At 43.3% G+C, this 17,500-nt stretch overlaps 1 protein-coding gene across 1 annotated transcript in view; it reads right to left on the bottom strand.

The window, feature by feature from the left end:
- LOC145401600 (UDP-glycosyltransferase UGT5-like) overlaps nt 1-17,500 on the bottom strand; it is a 77,986-nt gene that overhangs the window by 42,177 nt on the left and 18,309 nt on the right. The window contains exons 3-5 of the mRNA XM_080273794.1: nt 15,819-16,012; nt 15,144-15,239; nt 14,654-14,747 (exon numbers count right to left, since the gene is read on the bottom strand). Coding sequence (XP_080129920.1) covers nt 14,654-14,747; nt 15,144-15,239; nt 15,819-16,012 — 384 coding nt within the window. The remainder of the gene's footprint in view (nt 1-14,653; nt 14,748-15,143; nt 15,240-15,818; nt 16,013-17,500) is intronic.

A 17,500-nucleotide genomic window follows, 5' to 3' on the forward strand; every position in this document is an offset into this window, starting at 1 on the left:
GTAATTGTAGATGGTGTGATATACTGTGTATCTCATACAGTGATATCTTTTATTATTTGTTTATGTGAAAAGAAAGTGAAAGTGAACCACGGTATCGTCTAGAAATCATCGTCTGCTATACTTTACCGCCCAGGTATGGGCCACATAATTGACCTACTGAAGACGTGCATTTACATTTTATTGGTGAAATATACTGAGTATCTTATATACTGATAGATTAGGCTATGTATATGGAAATAACGTGACAAACTGACCCACATGCTCGTAATGAAGAGTGCGTGTCATACACCTGAGCTAGCACAAAGGTAGCAAAATGCAATGCGAGGTTAGGAACATTTGCATTTACATTTCTTTTTTGGTGAAATATACTCTGTATCCCATGTACTGATATATTTGGCTATGTTTTATGTGAAAAGACTGAAAAAATGACCCATGTGCTCATAATGAAAAGTGCGTGTCGTACACCTGAGCTAGCACAAAAGCAACGAGATGCAACATGAGGTCAGGAACATGTGCATTTACTTTTTTTTTTTTTTTTTGTGAAATTTACTGTGTATCCCATGTATTGATATATTTGGCTATGTGTTATGTGAAAAGACAGTGAAAAACTGAACCACTGCAGCATGTTCTCATAAGGGAAACACCATCTGCTACACCTTAGCGCACAGGTAACGGCATGTGGAACATGTCCATGTACATAGTAGTGGTGAAATATACTGTGTATCTCATATAAATGATAGATTTGGTTATGTGTAATGTGCAAAGAAAATGAAAGAGGTAACCACTTGCTTGTGGCCCCTTCCTGTGCACTAAGTCAGGTGTAGGAGATGATGTTTTTCAAGGACATACTTGTATATCATGAACCCTTGTGTTGTGCCAGTGTTGAGCCAAGTTCTTGGTTGTCTGTGAATAAAATATATTGACTCATACAAAGTGACAGATTGGGTTATGTTTTATGTCTAAAGACAGTGAAAGACTGACCTACTGCAGTATGTTCTCGTAAGGGAAACACCGTCAGCTACACCTTAGCGCACAGGTAACAGCCTACGGAACACGTCCCTTTACTTATTAGTTGTGAAACGTACTGTGTATCTCATAAAAATGATAGATTTAGTTATATGTAATGTGCAAAGAAAATGAAAGAGGTAACCACGTGCTAGTGACTCCTACCTGTGCGGTAAGTCAGGTGTAGGAGACGATGGTTTTCAAGGACATACACGTATATCATAAACCCTTGCATTGTGCCAGTGTTGGGCCAAGTTCTTGGCTGGCTGTGAATAAAATATCTTGACTCCTTTATTTCAGCTCACATCCCTACCACAGCATTGGACTACCACAGGGTCCAGAATCTCTTGGACAGCAATTTATTCTCCAGTTGGCATGCAGTGACAGCAGTCTTGCATAGATGAAATGCAGTTTGGCACCACACGACTGCCATAAGATCCTTGATAAGGTAGAGTCAGAGAGCAACACAGAGCGACAGTTCTGGGGTGGAGGAGGTTGAGCTGCCACCATTCTGTCAGCAAGTGGAGCTGCCCTACTGCCTTCCACTGCAGGAGACCACACCACAATCATCAGCTAGCTTCACCGGAGAACCCTCCTCACCTCTAGGACCTGCCGGTCCCACCGCTCTATTTGTAGTCTCCCAATCTTCAGGCCCCTCTTCTCCCCTTGGCAAGTCAATGTCACCGGAAGCCGGGCCATCGTTCATTGTGATGGCCCCTCCACCCGCTGCTGCCATGCAGGATGCTACGGTGACATCCTCGCCAGCCAGGCTGAGGAGACTGGTGTCCCCAGAGCCCTCTGTCTCATCCTCGTCCTTGTTCGAGGTGTCCCCTCCCAGACGAGGGCGCCGTGGTCCGCTGCCTGGACATGGGGGACAGCCTAGGGGTCGGAGGGCAGGCCGACCCACTGCCACCACTGCCACCGCCACTGAAGAGGATCCTGGTTGCAGCAGTGGCCTATTCCCACCAAACCACAGGCCATTCACTGGGTCCCCAGGGATCAAGGTGTTTATTCCAACAAAACCCCTGCAGTTATTCCATCTCTTTTTCACACGGGAATTCTTGTCATACCTCACTGTGGAAACCAACCTGTACGCCACATTCCTGGGGACTCAACTGGATGCCTGGTTCTCCTGCAATGAAGAGATGGCCAAGTCCCTGGGGTTATACCTTTTCATGGGGGTTATGCACATGCTGACCATCAGGCACTACTGGAAGAGCTCCGAGCTGCACGACTACCCAAGGTTCCGGTGGGCGATGAGTGGAAGGTGCTTCACCGCCATCCTGAAGCACTTCCATGCCTTCAACTCGCTCGCCATTCCCTGGTACAACCAAGATTGGCTCATTCACGTTTGCATGGTCATGGAATACCTGCTTCAGCGGTTCCAGTCAGCATACCTACCCGAGGAGCAGCTCAGCCTGGATGAGGGCTCTCTGGGGTGGAAGGTCCAGCTGTCCTCATGCGTGTACAACCCCCAGAAGCCCATCAATTATGCCATCAAGTTGTACATGCTGGCTGAGTCATCCTTGGGCTACATTTGGAACTTCGACGTCTACATGGGGGTGCAGCATACCCTTGAGAACACCGTGTTGGGCCTCGTGGAGCCGTTGAAAGACCAGGGTTATAAGTTATTCATGGACAACTATTACAATTTTGTAGCACTGTGTGAACAACTCTTCACTGCAGGATTTTACGTGTATGGGACCCTACGGCTGCCTAGAGGAGCGCCACACCAGCTGCAGGCCATCACCAGGGCTAAGAGCCTGCCCAAGGGGGGCATGGCATACAGGCACAAGGACAATGTGCTAGTCCTGCTGTGGGGGGACAAATGCATTGTGAACATGGTGTCCACCTTCCTCACTCTGAACACCATTCCGGAGAGGGTTCAAGGAAAGGTGCGGGGTAATGACGGGTGGACAACATACATGGAGAAGGTCTTTCACAAGCCTGTCATTGTGAAGGAGTACAAGTACATGGGTGGGGTGGATCATTTCATTCAGATGGTCCAGTACTACCCCATCCAACGGTGAACTATCAAGTGGATAAAGAAGATCACATTCTACTTCGTCCAAATGGCACTGTTCAACGCGTTTGCCTTGTACAAGAACTACAGAGGCGCGCAAGTAACTCTGCTTGAATATGTGGAGCAGATCATCTACGATATTCTGCATTTCCATGAAGAGGACTGGCCCGCATCTGGATACAGGCTCCACCACGCCCCAGACCTACCTACCCGGCGGCCAGCACCAGCAACACCTGGCACCCAGCAGGCATGACCACCAGTGCCAGAATGGGCCCAGCCACCACCAGCTCCAGCACAGCCTGTAGGACACCCTACACCAGCACCACCTGCAGCAAGGCCATCACAGGTGCCACCATCACCACTAGCACCACCTGCAGGAGGCCCATCAGGGGTGCCAGCACCGCCACGACCTCCAGTTGCTGGTTCGTCGGGAGAACCCGTGCCTGGGCCTGCAGCTCCTGCACAACAGGACCACAGAGCATGAGGGTATCCAAGCAAGCGTCGCCGGGTGAGTGACAACGACGTGAGGTTGGATCGCACTCTGGGCCACCACCTGACCAGGACCTCCGACAAGAAGAGCCTCAGGTGTACCTTGTGCATCAAGTTGGGGATGAGGAAGGACACAAGGAACATGTGTCCTGTATGTGATGTGCCACTTTGGATGAGTGATTGTTTCGACCGGTACTATACTGAGCGATACCTTCACTAGTGGAGCACAAACACACACACACACACACACACACACACACACACACACACACACACACACACACACACACACACACACACACAGTACAAAACTCCTCACCTCCCAACCGATCTGGTACATCATCGCCACTGGAGAAGTACTTGATATTCTTTTTTTATCTATTTACCTCTATATATGTCAGTATATTTACATATACATATATATTGTTATTTACCTCAACACAAATGACAAGGAAATAAGTGCAGCTTCAGTTTCAGATGCTAGCAACAGGCTTAGTGTTCATGTGTGGTTTCTGAGAGGACTAAAAACCTAACAGAAGTAATTATATAAAATGGTTGTTGGTATAAAAGCAAAGAAAGTATAGCTAGCAAGCATAAAAGTGTTAGTGTGCTACGGGAAAATAATGTAAGTGATCGTGCCTGATGGCAGGTCAGCGCGCGGGAAAATATACCATAGTTTTTTTGCACTTTTCTCGAAAACTATGAGGCCTAGGATCATCGTTCTTGACTCAAATGAAAGCAAATGAAATTCTGTATAGGATGATGATATAACAACATAACAGTGCCAAGAAAAGTTCTTTGCTAAAGCTCCCCGAATAAAACAAGTTGTTGTCTGTCGGAAATGTGTTTTACTTTTTCGCATATTACTCGAAGACCATACCTCGTATCAAACTAGGACTTCCCCCATTCGAAAGCTAATACAATTCTCTTTCGATTGATTGCAAAACATGTAGAGATTGATCAGTAAACATTCGACTTATGATGTTGGGAAGTGAAATCCATGATCCCGAATGTTTATTCCAAGGGCCCTAACGTACGTATATTGTTTTTTATTGTTTTTTGCTTATCGTGTAGAACAAAGATCGACGAATAAGAATATGAGGGTTTTGTGGCAAAATAAATATGTTTGGTGGTGAAAATATGCTGAGAATACACATTTTTGGAGCGCGCAGTGGTTGGAGGGGAGAGGAGAAAAGCCGGCTCGTCATATCTCAGAAAACTTATTAACTTCTCCGCACACAAAAGGATTAAGTTCATTGCCTTTATTTCCAAATAATTACACTTCATACTTGCCAACTATATTTCACTGTTTTCACAAGTACCGGAGCCATACAATCTTCACTACTTGCGATTACACTTAATGCTTGTCAACTTCTCTTCACTGTTTTCACAAGTAGAGGAACTGTGCAATCTTCAGTGCACTGAAATGACACTGAACCACACTAAAACTGAACTGAAAGACTGAAACTGCTCTAGTCCCTTCCCCATCCTTATATAGCCTTGCATTACTTTCGAACTTTCTAGTTTACTCTAGGACCAACAATTAGCAAACCAGAGAAATCCAAAACATGCCAGAGTTTTCTTACACTGCATAACACTCTAAATTATTTAGCATATAAACTGAGATAAAAGTACATCATTTAACAAACAATCACATAAACAAAACATTATAGAGAAAACGAACACAAAAATTAAAGTACAACTTACAAAAAAACTACACTCACAAACAGCAGGCTAACTGGGAACTCTTACATGTAACCAAACTACGAGAATCATTGGGAATACTCCAGCACTGCCTAACTAGCAAATCCCGCTTCTCAACACAACCCTCTCCCTAATCCTTTTGTCTTCTCAACAAAACTACACAATGTATAAAAACATAATTCTTAATCCAAACTAAATATTTAATTATACACAAAATAATCCTTCAACTTATTAGGGCTTCTCCTATGGCGCTTCTGATGCTGTCCCTGTTCCTCCACACAGTCCAGTCCTTCTGGAATGTGTTGGTCCTCTTCCTGATTCACTCCTTCCTTCAGGAAACTGTCACCATCCTCCTGTACTTCAGCTTCTTGGTCCTCCTCAACATTCTCGGCTGGGGGTGGGCATGATTTCTTGGAGATGTATCAGCTGTACCCTCCTGGCCCATGGTGCTGCCATTGACGATTCATGTGTACCACATTTGGGCGAGATTTCGTGCCTCCCCGAATCCAGTACGTTACATCTGATAGGCAGTCCAACACAGTGTTAAGCTCATCCCACAGGCTCTGCAGCTTCAACGACTGTCCCTTCTTCCACTGAGGATTGTATAACCAAACTGCATCATCATCCTTGATGCTCACTTCACTTGCTTTGGCATCATACTTGTGCTTCATCACTTCTCCTGAAAACTTAAGGGCTCCTTGCACTTGATGATATACCTCATCCAGCCTTTCCTGAAGGTGCTTCGCATAGCTGGAGGTATCCGTAGGCAGCTCTTCACCAGGTGGTCTTCCCATTAACAAGTCAACGGGTAAGCGTAACTCGTGGCCCAACATAAGTTTTGCAGGGGTGTAGCGGGTAGACTCACGTAATGCAGACCAATATCTCATCAGCAATGCAGGTAATTTCTGGTCCCATTCTGTTTGTCCTTCTATGCAGTACTTGGCCAGTTCTTGTCTCAGGGACCAGTTGAATTTCTTCATCACCCCATCTGACTGTAGCCTTAATGTGGTCGTCCTGGTCTTCTTGATCCCCAGTATCTTGCAACATCCACAGAACACAGCAGACTCAAAGTTCCTACCCTGGTCTGAATGTAGCTCTTGTGGCATTCCAAAACAAAGGAAAAACTGGTTAACCAATATCTGAGTAACAGTCACTGTGTGGATGGCATAGGCTTATGGCCACTTTGTGAAGTTGTCCATGTATACACATAAATACCTCTTTCAGTTAGTGACAGAGGTCCAGCAATGTCTACCGTGACTCTTTCCATTGGTGCACCCACATGGAACAGCGGGAGATGATCCATGTTTCTTGAGTCCTTTCTTGGCACACCATACATCACAGGCCCAACACCACTCTTCGACATCCTGACGCATGCCAGTCCAGTAGTGCCACTATCACAGCTGGCTTAGAGTTTTCCTCACTTCCAGGTGTCCACTAGTGATCTGGTTATGAGACTTATCTGAAATCCCAGACCTCATTTTCTTTGGAACCACAAGTTGCCGATAGTTGCTGAGGTCATCAGGTGTCTCCCACTGACACTCCAATAGTCCGTTGTTCAAAAGAAGTAGATCCCATTGACGCCAGTAACTCTTAGACACTGGTTAAACTCAGAAACCTCGTCCCAAGATGCCTGTCTGTACTCTGCTGTAGCCACTCTAGCACTGATTGAAAATCTGCATCCTCCATCTGCATCGTCTTCAGATGTTCCTCAGCTGACACTGGCCCTGTCACCAAAGTGCCGCTGCATTTCTGGCTACAGTCTTCTTTTTTACTACACTGCCGGCACTCTGGGTCACAAGGCCGACGACTCAGGCTGTCAGCATTGCCATGTACCTTCCCAGGACGGTACTGCACCTCATAGTTGTGCAGGATTAACTTCCCCAGCCAGTGTGCCAGTTGTCTTTCCAGATTCTTTAACACCTTCAGCCACTTGAGTGCCGCATGGTCTGTGAAGATGATGATGTAGGACCCATACAAGTAAGGTTGGAAGAAAACAAGGCTCTTCATAACTGCCAAGAGCTCCTTTCGGTTCACACAGTAGTTCCGATCCAGTGCTGAGCTTTTTGCTGCAATGTACCACCACATACTCCTTGTCTTCCTTCTTCTGTGACAGGACTCCACAAATACCATGGTCACTAGCCTCACAGTCCAAGATAAATGGCTGACTCTGGTCTGAGTATGGCAACACTGAAGAGCTTGCCAGTGACTGCTTGATTTCATCAAGTGCTGAGTCACTGCAGTCCAAGTACACTTCTGCCTCTTCCCCAAGAATTTGTGCAGAGGTGCAGCTATCATTGCAAAATCCTTGACAAAATGCCAGTAATAGGTACACAAACCCAAGACACTCCATAGCTCCTTCATGAAAGTTGGAACCAGGAAGTTTTTCACAGCTGCCACCTTCTCTAGATGAGTACAGATATCACCCTCACCTACAATGTGTCCCAGGCACTTCACTTCTTTCTGAAACAAGTATTACTTCTTAGGGTTCAGCTTGAGGTGCGCTGCTAAGATCCTGTTGCACGCCTCCAACAGCCTCTCCAATTCCCGGTCGAAAGTCCATCGAAACACAGTGACATCATCCTGATAGATGAGAGCTGTCTGCCAATGCAGGTTTTCCTGTATACGATCCATGAGACGCTCAAAAGTGGCTGGGACATTGTATAAAACCAAATGACATAGCTTTAAACTGCCATAAACCCCATTCATATGAAAAGGCTATTTTCCCCTTGTCCTTCACTGCAACCTTGACCTGACGATATCCTGCCTTCAGGTCTAGGGTGGAGAACCACTTGGCACCTGACAGAGTATCCAGCGTGTCATCAATCTTTGGCAACGGGTACACATCTTTCACTGTCATTACATTCAGGGCTCAATAATCCACACAGCACCTTACTCAGCCATCTTTCTTCATTATCAGAACCACTGCTGATGCCCAGGGACTCCTGGACTTTTCTGTCACTCCCTGACTTTGAAGATTCTCCATCACCTTCTCCATTTCTTGCCGTTGAGCTGGTGCCATCTTTCATACTGGCTGTTTAATTGGGCGGTGATCCCTGGTGTCTATACACTGCTCCACGAGATCAGTGCACCGCAGGTGTAGGTCTCCGGTAGAAATGACATTAGCAAACTTCATCAGCAGCTGCCTCAACTTCAACACTTGTGAGTCATCCAGGCATTGGCAACTCCTTGCAAATAGGTCTTGTAAGTGGTCCGGCACATACCCATCTTCTTTTACTACACTCCTTTTACAGGCCTTCCTCCAATGCCACTCACGGTCCACCGCCTGGCACAGTCCCCGATTTCTCCCTCGCTGATATTCTGTGGCTCACGGGAGAAATTGGTCACCACTACTGGCATTTCATCTGTACCTGTTTCCACTAATGTTCTCCCGATCATCACTCTGGCCTTCGTCTTGCACCATACATTAGGCTCCACTACCCTTAGACAGCTATCGAAAGAGCCATTCACCTTGCACTGGAGCAATAGTTTTGATTTTGGGGGTGTCATTGTAGTGCGGAGCACCCTCACCTCGCCACCAGAACTAGTACGTATCACTGCCATGACAGGAATCGACTTTCATCGAACCCTCAGCTTTGTGGAGCAGAAGTCCATCTCACAACTCATGGACATCAGATAGTCCAGACCCAGAACGCAAGGATCCTCTATCTCAGCTACATAGACTGGAAGTGTGGCCTCTTGTCCTGTCACTTCAGTCTCGACATCAGAGGGTCCCCCTCAGTTCTGTGCAGTGCCTAGTTACACCACACAATTGTTTTGATGACTAAGGCAGATACCGATGATGTAACACATCAGGCCTTACAAAAGTCTGCTCTGAGGCTGAATCAGTCACCAGGAAACACTTCATTCTGTCTATTCTTCTGTCCACTCACACTCTGTTGATTGAAGTTCTCTTGCATTTTCTTATTAGTGGGGCTACTTAGGGAAAGACTGGCAGATGCCCCTTAACCCATGGAGAGTGACAATCGTTCAGTAGGTACCTGCTGGGAAGTGACGACTAGGCCGAAATTTCTAGTCTTACAGAATTGAATGAAGCACATATCATCGTCTTGGAAATGTTCGCGTGCATCCGGCACTATATATGTATGACCAAATAAAGTCACATGGTGGTGAGATACAATGGCCAGAAGATGAACAGCCACTGGTGCGAGCAACCCACCACCCGTGGTGATTGAGGTAAGGAAGGGCATTATCCGGGAAAAAGAGCCTATATTTACCATGGCCTTGGGCAAGAATCACGTGATAACTGTATCATGAACCCTCTCTCCATCTCTCACTCTCTGTTTCTCTCTCCCCCTCTCTCTCTCTCTTTAAACTATGATAAATTACCTTACGCACCGCCAGCAGAAGCATACATTATTATACAATTTACCCATAACTCTCTCTCTCTCTCTCTCTCTCTCTCTCTCTCTCTCTCTCTCCGAGAGAGGATGGAGGGAATGGAGAATGAAAAACAAGAGGGACATCATTCATTCATTCCAAGGGATGAAGGGACGCTGATTTGCCATTCCTGTATTTTACTCTCTCTCTCTCTCTCTGTCTCGGAGAGAGGACGGAGGGAATGGACAATGAGAGAGAGAAGAGGGACGGCTGTCACGCCTTATCTCCTCATTCGCAAGGGACCCATATTCTGCCATTCCTATATTTACTCTCTCACTCTCTCTCTTGCTCTGTCTCAGCAAAATGCCCTCTCTCTCTCTCTCTCTCTCTCTCTCTCGTGTGTGTGTGTGTGTGTGTGCAGATCCCCTTTCTCTCTCTCTCTCTCTCTCTCTCTCGTTCTCTCAGAAAAATGCCCTTTATCTCTCTCTCTTTCTCTCTCTCTCTCTCTCTCTCTCTCTCTCTCTCTCTCTCTCATGTGTGTGTGTGTGTGTGTGTGTGTGTGTGTGTGCAGATTCCCTTTACCTCTCTCCTTCTCTCTCTCTCTCTCATGTGTGTGTGTGTGTGTGTGTGTGTGTGTGTGTGTGTGCAGATCCCCTAGCGCCTGGTGTGGTGTTGGCAGCGTCACGGGAGGAAAATGAGGAAAATTTACATGCATGCTCCATGGTGTCCATGTGCGCAGATTCTGAGCGTATATGGGGCAGTGTGAGGCAGTGTGTGGGTGGTATCGAGAGTTGTCACTTCCCCGTTTCCCATACAAATTCAGCCACCTACTCCTCGTGGCACGGTTTTGGTATGCCTTTGAAAATCGAGCTCATTTGAGGCCTATCGCTTTCGACTCTGATAAGTCCCAAATGAGGGCTATCGTTCTCAGTGGATTAACAACAGCCTTCACTAGTTTTCCACTTCATTCTGGTCTTCTGCAGCCTTCTTATCCTCCTTTTTCTTCTTTCGACACTCTGAACAGAAGTCCACCTTGCTACATGTCCAACATCCTTTTGTTACAACTGTAGGTTTCCTTGCACTGCTCTGTTCTTCCTCCTTCTTCCATTTGTAATCATCCTTCTTCTTGTGTCTCAGCTTCCTGCAGAACCAGCAACCTACTCTGGTCTTCTGCTCCCTCTTCCACTTGTAACAGTCCTCTTTCCTATGTCCTGGCCTTTCACAATACCATCAACTTCATGCAAAGTTTACTACTTCTCATACCTGCCCCTTTCTTCCCTTGAATCCCGCACTACGACCTGCCTGGAAAGTGGACATACTGGACCTGACATAATACTCAAATTCTAGAGCCCTGGCTAGTGCTTCTTGCATGCTTCAGGGTTGTGCCTGCTTCACTTGCACTTTCAACTCTTCACTATCGAAAGCATTGATGAAAAGTTCCCTCAGAAGGATAGCCAACAGGTTAAGTGCTGCTCCAGGGTATGCCTTGTGTGCCATTCTCTACAGTTCATAAGCAAACTACTAGAGGGATATGCCTTGATCCTGTACACTGATTTGGAATCTTCCCCTGTAAACCTCAGTATGGTACATGGTCCCATATTTGCGCTCCAGCACTTCTATTATGGACTGATAACTGTTCCTCTTTACTGACATTTGCCTATTTTTAACTGGACCCCAATTATAGCCATGCTTTTCATTGGTTTGGGGCCTAAAAACTGGAGCATCATGATTAGGTTCAGGGCTTAAAACTTCTGCATTCTGATTATTCAACCCTGTAATGCTACCTTTAGATGCTTGGGATCAATCAAGATTAACCATACACTGTTCATTCTTTTTATACGCTCACTGTACAATACCCTGAGGCTCAGCAGTGCAATATTTCCCAACAACCTCAGTTTTTTCACTAATTATCTTCACATGGTCGACAACATGCTTAAGCTGGCTAACTTTATGCTGTCTCCACTCCGTCACTGTTCCTTCACTAATCCACAGCTGGTTGTCTTCATGCTGTCTGCAGTCCATCGGATTATTGCTTACCTCATACTTTTGCTGACGTAGCTCATTGTATACTGTACTTCCTCCTTCAACTGTTGTTGGTCTTCTTTCATTTCCCCCTTGAAATCATCTAGCTGCCCTTGCATCTTCAGTTGTAATTCCCTCTTTTACTCCTGTTATGCCTCTTGAAGCAGTTCATATCGTTCTTTCTGTTTTTCATTTTGTGTCTCTAGGTGTTCAACCTGTGCTTGCAGCTGTTCTTTGATTTCGTTCTTGAGTCCGTTCTGTTCTTCCCTTTGGGCCTGAAATTGTTCTTTGAGTTCTTTCTGTCCTTCATTCTGAGCTTGTAAAAGCTTCGTGACTGCTGCCAGACATGCCTCCTCCTGCCTAGCTTGGCCTCTTGTCTGTACACCTTTTGCCTCCATGTCGAAGGTTTGACTCACTGCAGCACTTTTCTAATGATCCACACTCCTGACACCACTGTTACATCCCCATCCCTCACTGTTACAGGCTTCAATAGCAGTAGTTCAGTATGGGACACATTGCCCAGTGAGTTGTCCTTCCAATGGTCAGCCTTTCAGTGTAAAAGAACAAGATCGAATCGGGCGTGGTAAAGAAACACTGGCTTTATTTTCCAAATACACTTAATGCTTGCCAACTACACTTCACTGTTTTCACAAGCACTTGAGCTATACAATATTCACTAACTGCAGCTACACTTAATACTTGCCAACTTCACTGTTTTCGTAAGTACCAGAGCCATACAATCTTCACTGCACTGAACTGACAGTGAACTACATTCAACGTGAACTGAAAACTGACTGAAACTGCTCGAGCCCCTTCCCCATCCTTATATAGCCTTCCATTACTCTCAAAGCTTCTACTTTACAAAAGCACCTACAATTACCAAATCAGAGACATTCAAAACACTGCATAACACTAAATTATTTAGCATACAAACTGAGATAAAAGTAAGGTACCTAATTTAACAAAGAATAACATAGATAAAACATTATGGCGAAAGAGCACAAAAATAAATGTACAACTTACAAAATAACTACGCTTAGAAACAGCAGGTTAACTGGCAACTCTGACATGTAACCGAACTGCGAGAATCATCGGAAATACTCCAGCACTGCCTAAATAGCAAATCTTGCTTCTCAACAATTGGTTATTTATACATCATTAACCCTATCATTACAGTATTTCTTGTTTTCTTGCAATTATAAGATAATTTTACTTCGTTTCTGAGAAATATCCGGTAGTAAAGAGGGTGTCAGTAATCTGCATTAATTTTGTTTTAACTCATGGGGTCTCCATTGAACTTAATAAAGTCGTATGGTAGTAGCAAGAATATACAGTAGACAAATATATGCCATTGTTCTGAAAGGGGTAATGTATTGTTACGTCCTTATCCCACACTGCCACAGGCTCCAACAGCAGTAGTTCAGTATGGGAAGGACGTTGCCCAGTAAGTTGTTCTTCCTATGGTCAGCCTTTAGGTGTACAGTACACAGGATCAGCTGAGGCGAAAATAATCACTGGATCCTTAAAGTTCGAAACTGTCTTTATTTTCCAAAGGATTCCACTTAATGCTTTCCAACTTTACTTCACTGTTCACAAGCAAAGGAGCTATACACATTTTACTAATTGCAATTACACTCAATGCTTGACAACACAGTTTTTCACAAGTACCGATGATGTGCAAACTTCAGTAACAAGTCACTGTTTGTCACTGTTTTTACAAGTACCAAAAATATACAATCTTCACTGATATTGCACTACACTCAGACTGAACCAAAACAGACTGACCGTCACCAAAACTGAACTGAAAACCAACTAAAACTTCCTGTAGTCTCCTTCCCATCCTTATATAGCCTTACTTTACTCGAGATACTTCTGGCACAAGCTCGATGGGGCCAAAGCTAACAGTTACCAACTAGGAGACATCAAAGCATGCCAGACTTTTCTTACATTACATAACACTGCAAATTGTTTAGCATACTGACTTAAATAAAATTGCTTAATTTAACAAGCAATCACTTAAATAAAACATTATAAAGAAAAAGAGCAGAAAAATTAAAGCATTACTTACAAAATAACTACGCTCACAAACAGCAGGCAAACTAGTAACTCTGACTCGTACCGATACCGGAACTACCGTACACGAAACGCCGAGAAGCTTCTCGAGGACCTAACTAGCAAATATCACTTCTTAATAGTAATCTTGACTACAGAAGCCTAGCCTTTGGGTGTTTCTGTTGTTGGAACCAGAGTGGGACCCAAAGGTAGGGCATGCTGTCATAGAGAGAGAGAGAGAGAGAGAGAGAGAGAGAGAGAGAGAGAGAGAGAGAGAGAGAGAGAGAGAGAGAGAGAGAGAGAGACAGACAGACAGACAGACAGACAGCACTAGCAATTCCAGAGCAAGAAGTCTATATGTATTTCTCATTGTCACTGCTTTACAGGGTACCAGCACTGATGCATGAATTAAATGAGTTAAAGAGGTGGATAAAAGAGTACAGCTGCAGCCTGCTAAACAAAATGCACAAAGGTCGCTAAACCTCTTCCCAATGGTGTGTGAGAAAGTCATTAAACATAAATATATATAAAATATCACGAACACGTGAGTTTGAACTGACAGAATTTTTGGTAAAATCTGATTTAAAAAAAATGCTGGTACTGTACATAGATATTAATCACTCAGATTCATCTATAAATTTCAAGCTGACAACAATAAAACAGACTGGATTAATGCACTGACTGCTGCCATAACTTTGAGACGATACTAAAAATAGCTACAGCACATGTAGAAAGGACTATGGCATTAGTATTACTGTATCTTGTCTCATAGGCCTCACATGATTAGATGGCATAATTTTTAAATGTCAAGAATGAGAGTCCTAGATACAGATCTGCTTGCAATTTGTGGGTTACATAAAAATGATAAATGATGTGTAAGAAGTCTAATATTAAGCAACTCTTAGGGGTGTTTATGCTGTGAAGTTCTTCACAGTTTACTTAAATACTAAAATGTTTTTCTTTTTCCATGGTGAAAACAAAACTTCGTTCGTAGCATAAGTACAATGAATCCTTTTTTACCTTAGGGAGAGGCTGTGGAGGTTGACAGTGGATGCCCCCTATGTGTATAGCGGCTGGGACAAATGGTCGTGGTGGCAAGTCAACTGTTTGTACACTGTAAAGACAGAACATATCGTATGTGTTGTCGAAGTTGCTGCGGGAAGGAGTGGTGTCCAATGACAGTGGATGCTTCAATGCTAATTTTCACGTTTCGCTGATGACAGAAATCTTTGGATATGTGTTTGTCCTGGCCACCCTGAATTAATTTTGAATTACTATTCATCCAACTTTACTTAACGACGATAGTTTTTAAATTTTCTCAGCTATTTCACGTTCATCAGTGACACTAGAGGGAAAATCTCTTACCCTTTCCATAGCACCTCTTCGTGAATAACATTATACTCAATATTCAAATTTTGAGAGGTGGAAGTTTTAAGCCAATGTAAGGTGGAAATAGTACAGACAGACGGAAAGAAAGAAGTTTGTCCCAATGAACTACATTACACCCTACCTGTTAATGAGTACGATACTGGAGTTGTAGCGAATGTTATGAATACTGGGCATATCTTCTGGGCACAGACCTCGACGGCGACACTCATTCTCAATACTGCAATGCCAGAATTTGCACAGTACAATACAAATAATTTTTTATCTTTAAATAGTATCATCTAAGTATTAATTCCTTCATTTTGATGACGCAATACTGGTTTGATTTTTGCTACCACCTGACAGAGTTCTTAACTTATGGGGCATTTCTCATAATGACATGACTTTAATACAGTGTTGTTTATAGCCTTATACTGCAAGAGATTTCTCACAAGATAACATTTAAATTATTTTAAGGCAGAGTAAAATAAAATGGCCTTACTGCAGTGATGGCATTACACACATTATCAGCTCTCAACGTCCACATATGATCAACAACTTGCTAACACCATCATATTGCTTTCCTACAGAAAACTCATATAAGTTAAAATATCATAAAATAAGTCAAACTACAGGTTGCATTCATACATCCAGTGCAACAGAGCAACAGTATGCTTCAGAGCACTGAAACTGTATACGTAGATATATGAGACTAAGGTATTTAATATTTAAAGACTTCTTTGATCAGATTACATCCAACATTGAACAAAAAATATTACAATAAAAAAAATATTATCAAACAGAATAAGATATCACATACCTACGCAAGACATGATGTTCAAATACAATCCCAAGCATGACATCTGAGAGGGTATTGACAGCCCGTTGTGTAAAGGTCATTGGATGTTTGAAAGTAAACAACTTGGAAGCAGCAAAGGAAGGGAAATTTGGATTTCCTATGATATCAGAAAGAGCACCCATCAGTCCAAATGGAATAACATATATGAAGGGCACCTGTGAAGGAAAAAAATGTATGAGGCTATATCATATATATATATATATATATATATATATATATATATATATATATATATATATATATATATATATATATATATATATTTATATATATATATATATATATATATATATATATATATATGTATATATATGCCAAAAATTATAAAAGAAACCAAAGACGAGTTATGTCAGCCACTTTTAACGTTATTTAATGATTCTTCATTTTCACAAGAAGTTCCAGAGGAGTGGAGGACTGGAAACGTAGTGCCCATTTTTAAAAAGGTTGATAAATTAGCTGTGTCGAATTATCGTCCGATAAGTCAATCATCAATATTATGAAAAAAGCTAGAGTTAGTTTCGGCAAATAAAATTACGGAACACTTAGAATTATTTAATCTTATAAATGAAAGTCAGCACGGATTTAGACAAGGACGTTCCTGCCTCACAAACTTGTCATTCTTCTCAGAGGTGTATGAGACAGTAGATCACGATAAAGCTTACAATGTTATTTATCTGGACTTTAGTAAAGCTTTTGATAGGGTCCCACACGAAAAGTTGGTGAGAAAGGTTCGAGCACAAGGTATAGACGGTGATCTTTAAATGGATAAAATCCTGGCTGAAGGGATGGAAGCAAAGAGTATTAATAAATGGAAGTAAGTAGGATTGGAGATCAGTAAATAGTCGTGTACCACAGGGTTCAGTTCTCGGTCCCTTATTATTTATTATTTAACACTCCCTGACACGTTGAAGTGAATTGCATTCCATGCGTCTTTTCTCATCAATGCACATTGATGCAAATTGCATGGAAAACCAGAAAAAAAATTGCCAAAAATTAAGTTTTTGGCTGATTTGCACTAAATTTTGTTGTGTTCTAGTGGGCGTGTCTCTCTTCCAAGGTAAACACTTGGCAATACTGTAGCGCCTCCTCAGAGCCTGTCCATAGCGATAAGCCTCAGTAGCTCACAAGTAGCCAGGCTGTAGGGTTGCACCGCATGTGCTATCCCTTTAAACACCACTAATTCTCCTCCTCCCACCCGAGCTGAAGCCCCTATGGACTGAGTGTGATTATATATTATTTCTAAGCATATTTTGACATGATTTTGTCGATGGAACAGATATATATCTCAAAAAGTAATGGTGCCCATTATCAGTTGGTAAGCCTAGGGGCAAGACTTGTGTTCACTGTAGCGGGGTTTCTCCACCCTGCCTCTCCTAGGCCTTAATGTTGTGAGTATATTTATATATATAGTGAAAACAATGCCTAAACTGTATATTGTGTGAAAGATATAGTGGCTGGCTCTGTGAAATAATGAAGTTAGCAGGCGTTACGTACACGATGGCCATAGTCTGGAATGGGGCAGGCGTCATCTGTATACCGTAGTCGGGAAGGGATTATTAAAGGTGTTTAGGGATGGAATCATTTTGATAGTGACATTGTATTTGCGTATGAATTTTTGTGAAATATACGTCAAACATGCTGCG

The sequence above is a fragment of the Coenobita brevimanus genome, chromosome 56, assembly GCF_032717465.1.
Source record: "Coenobita brevimanus isolate Jiangsu-jjx chromosome 56, ASM3271746v2, whole genome shotgun sequence".
Lineage (NCBI taxonomy): Eukaryota > Metazoa > Arthropoda > Malacostraca > Decapoda > Coenobitidae > Coenobita > Coenobita brevimanus.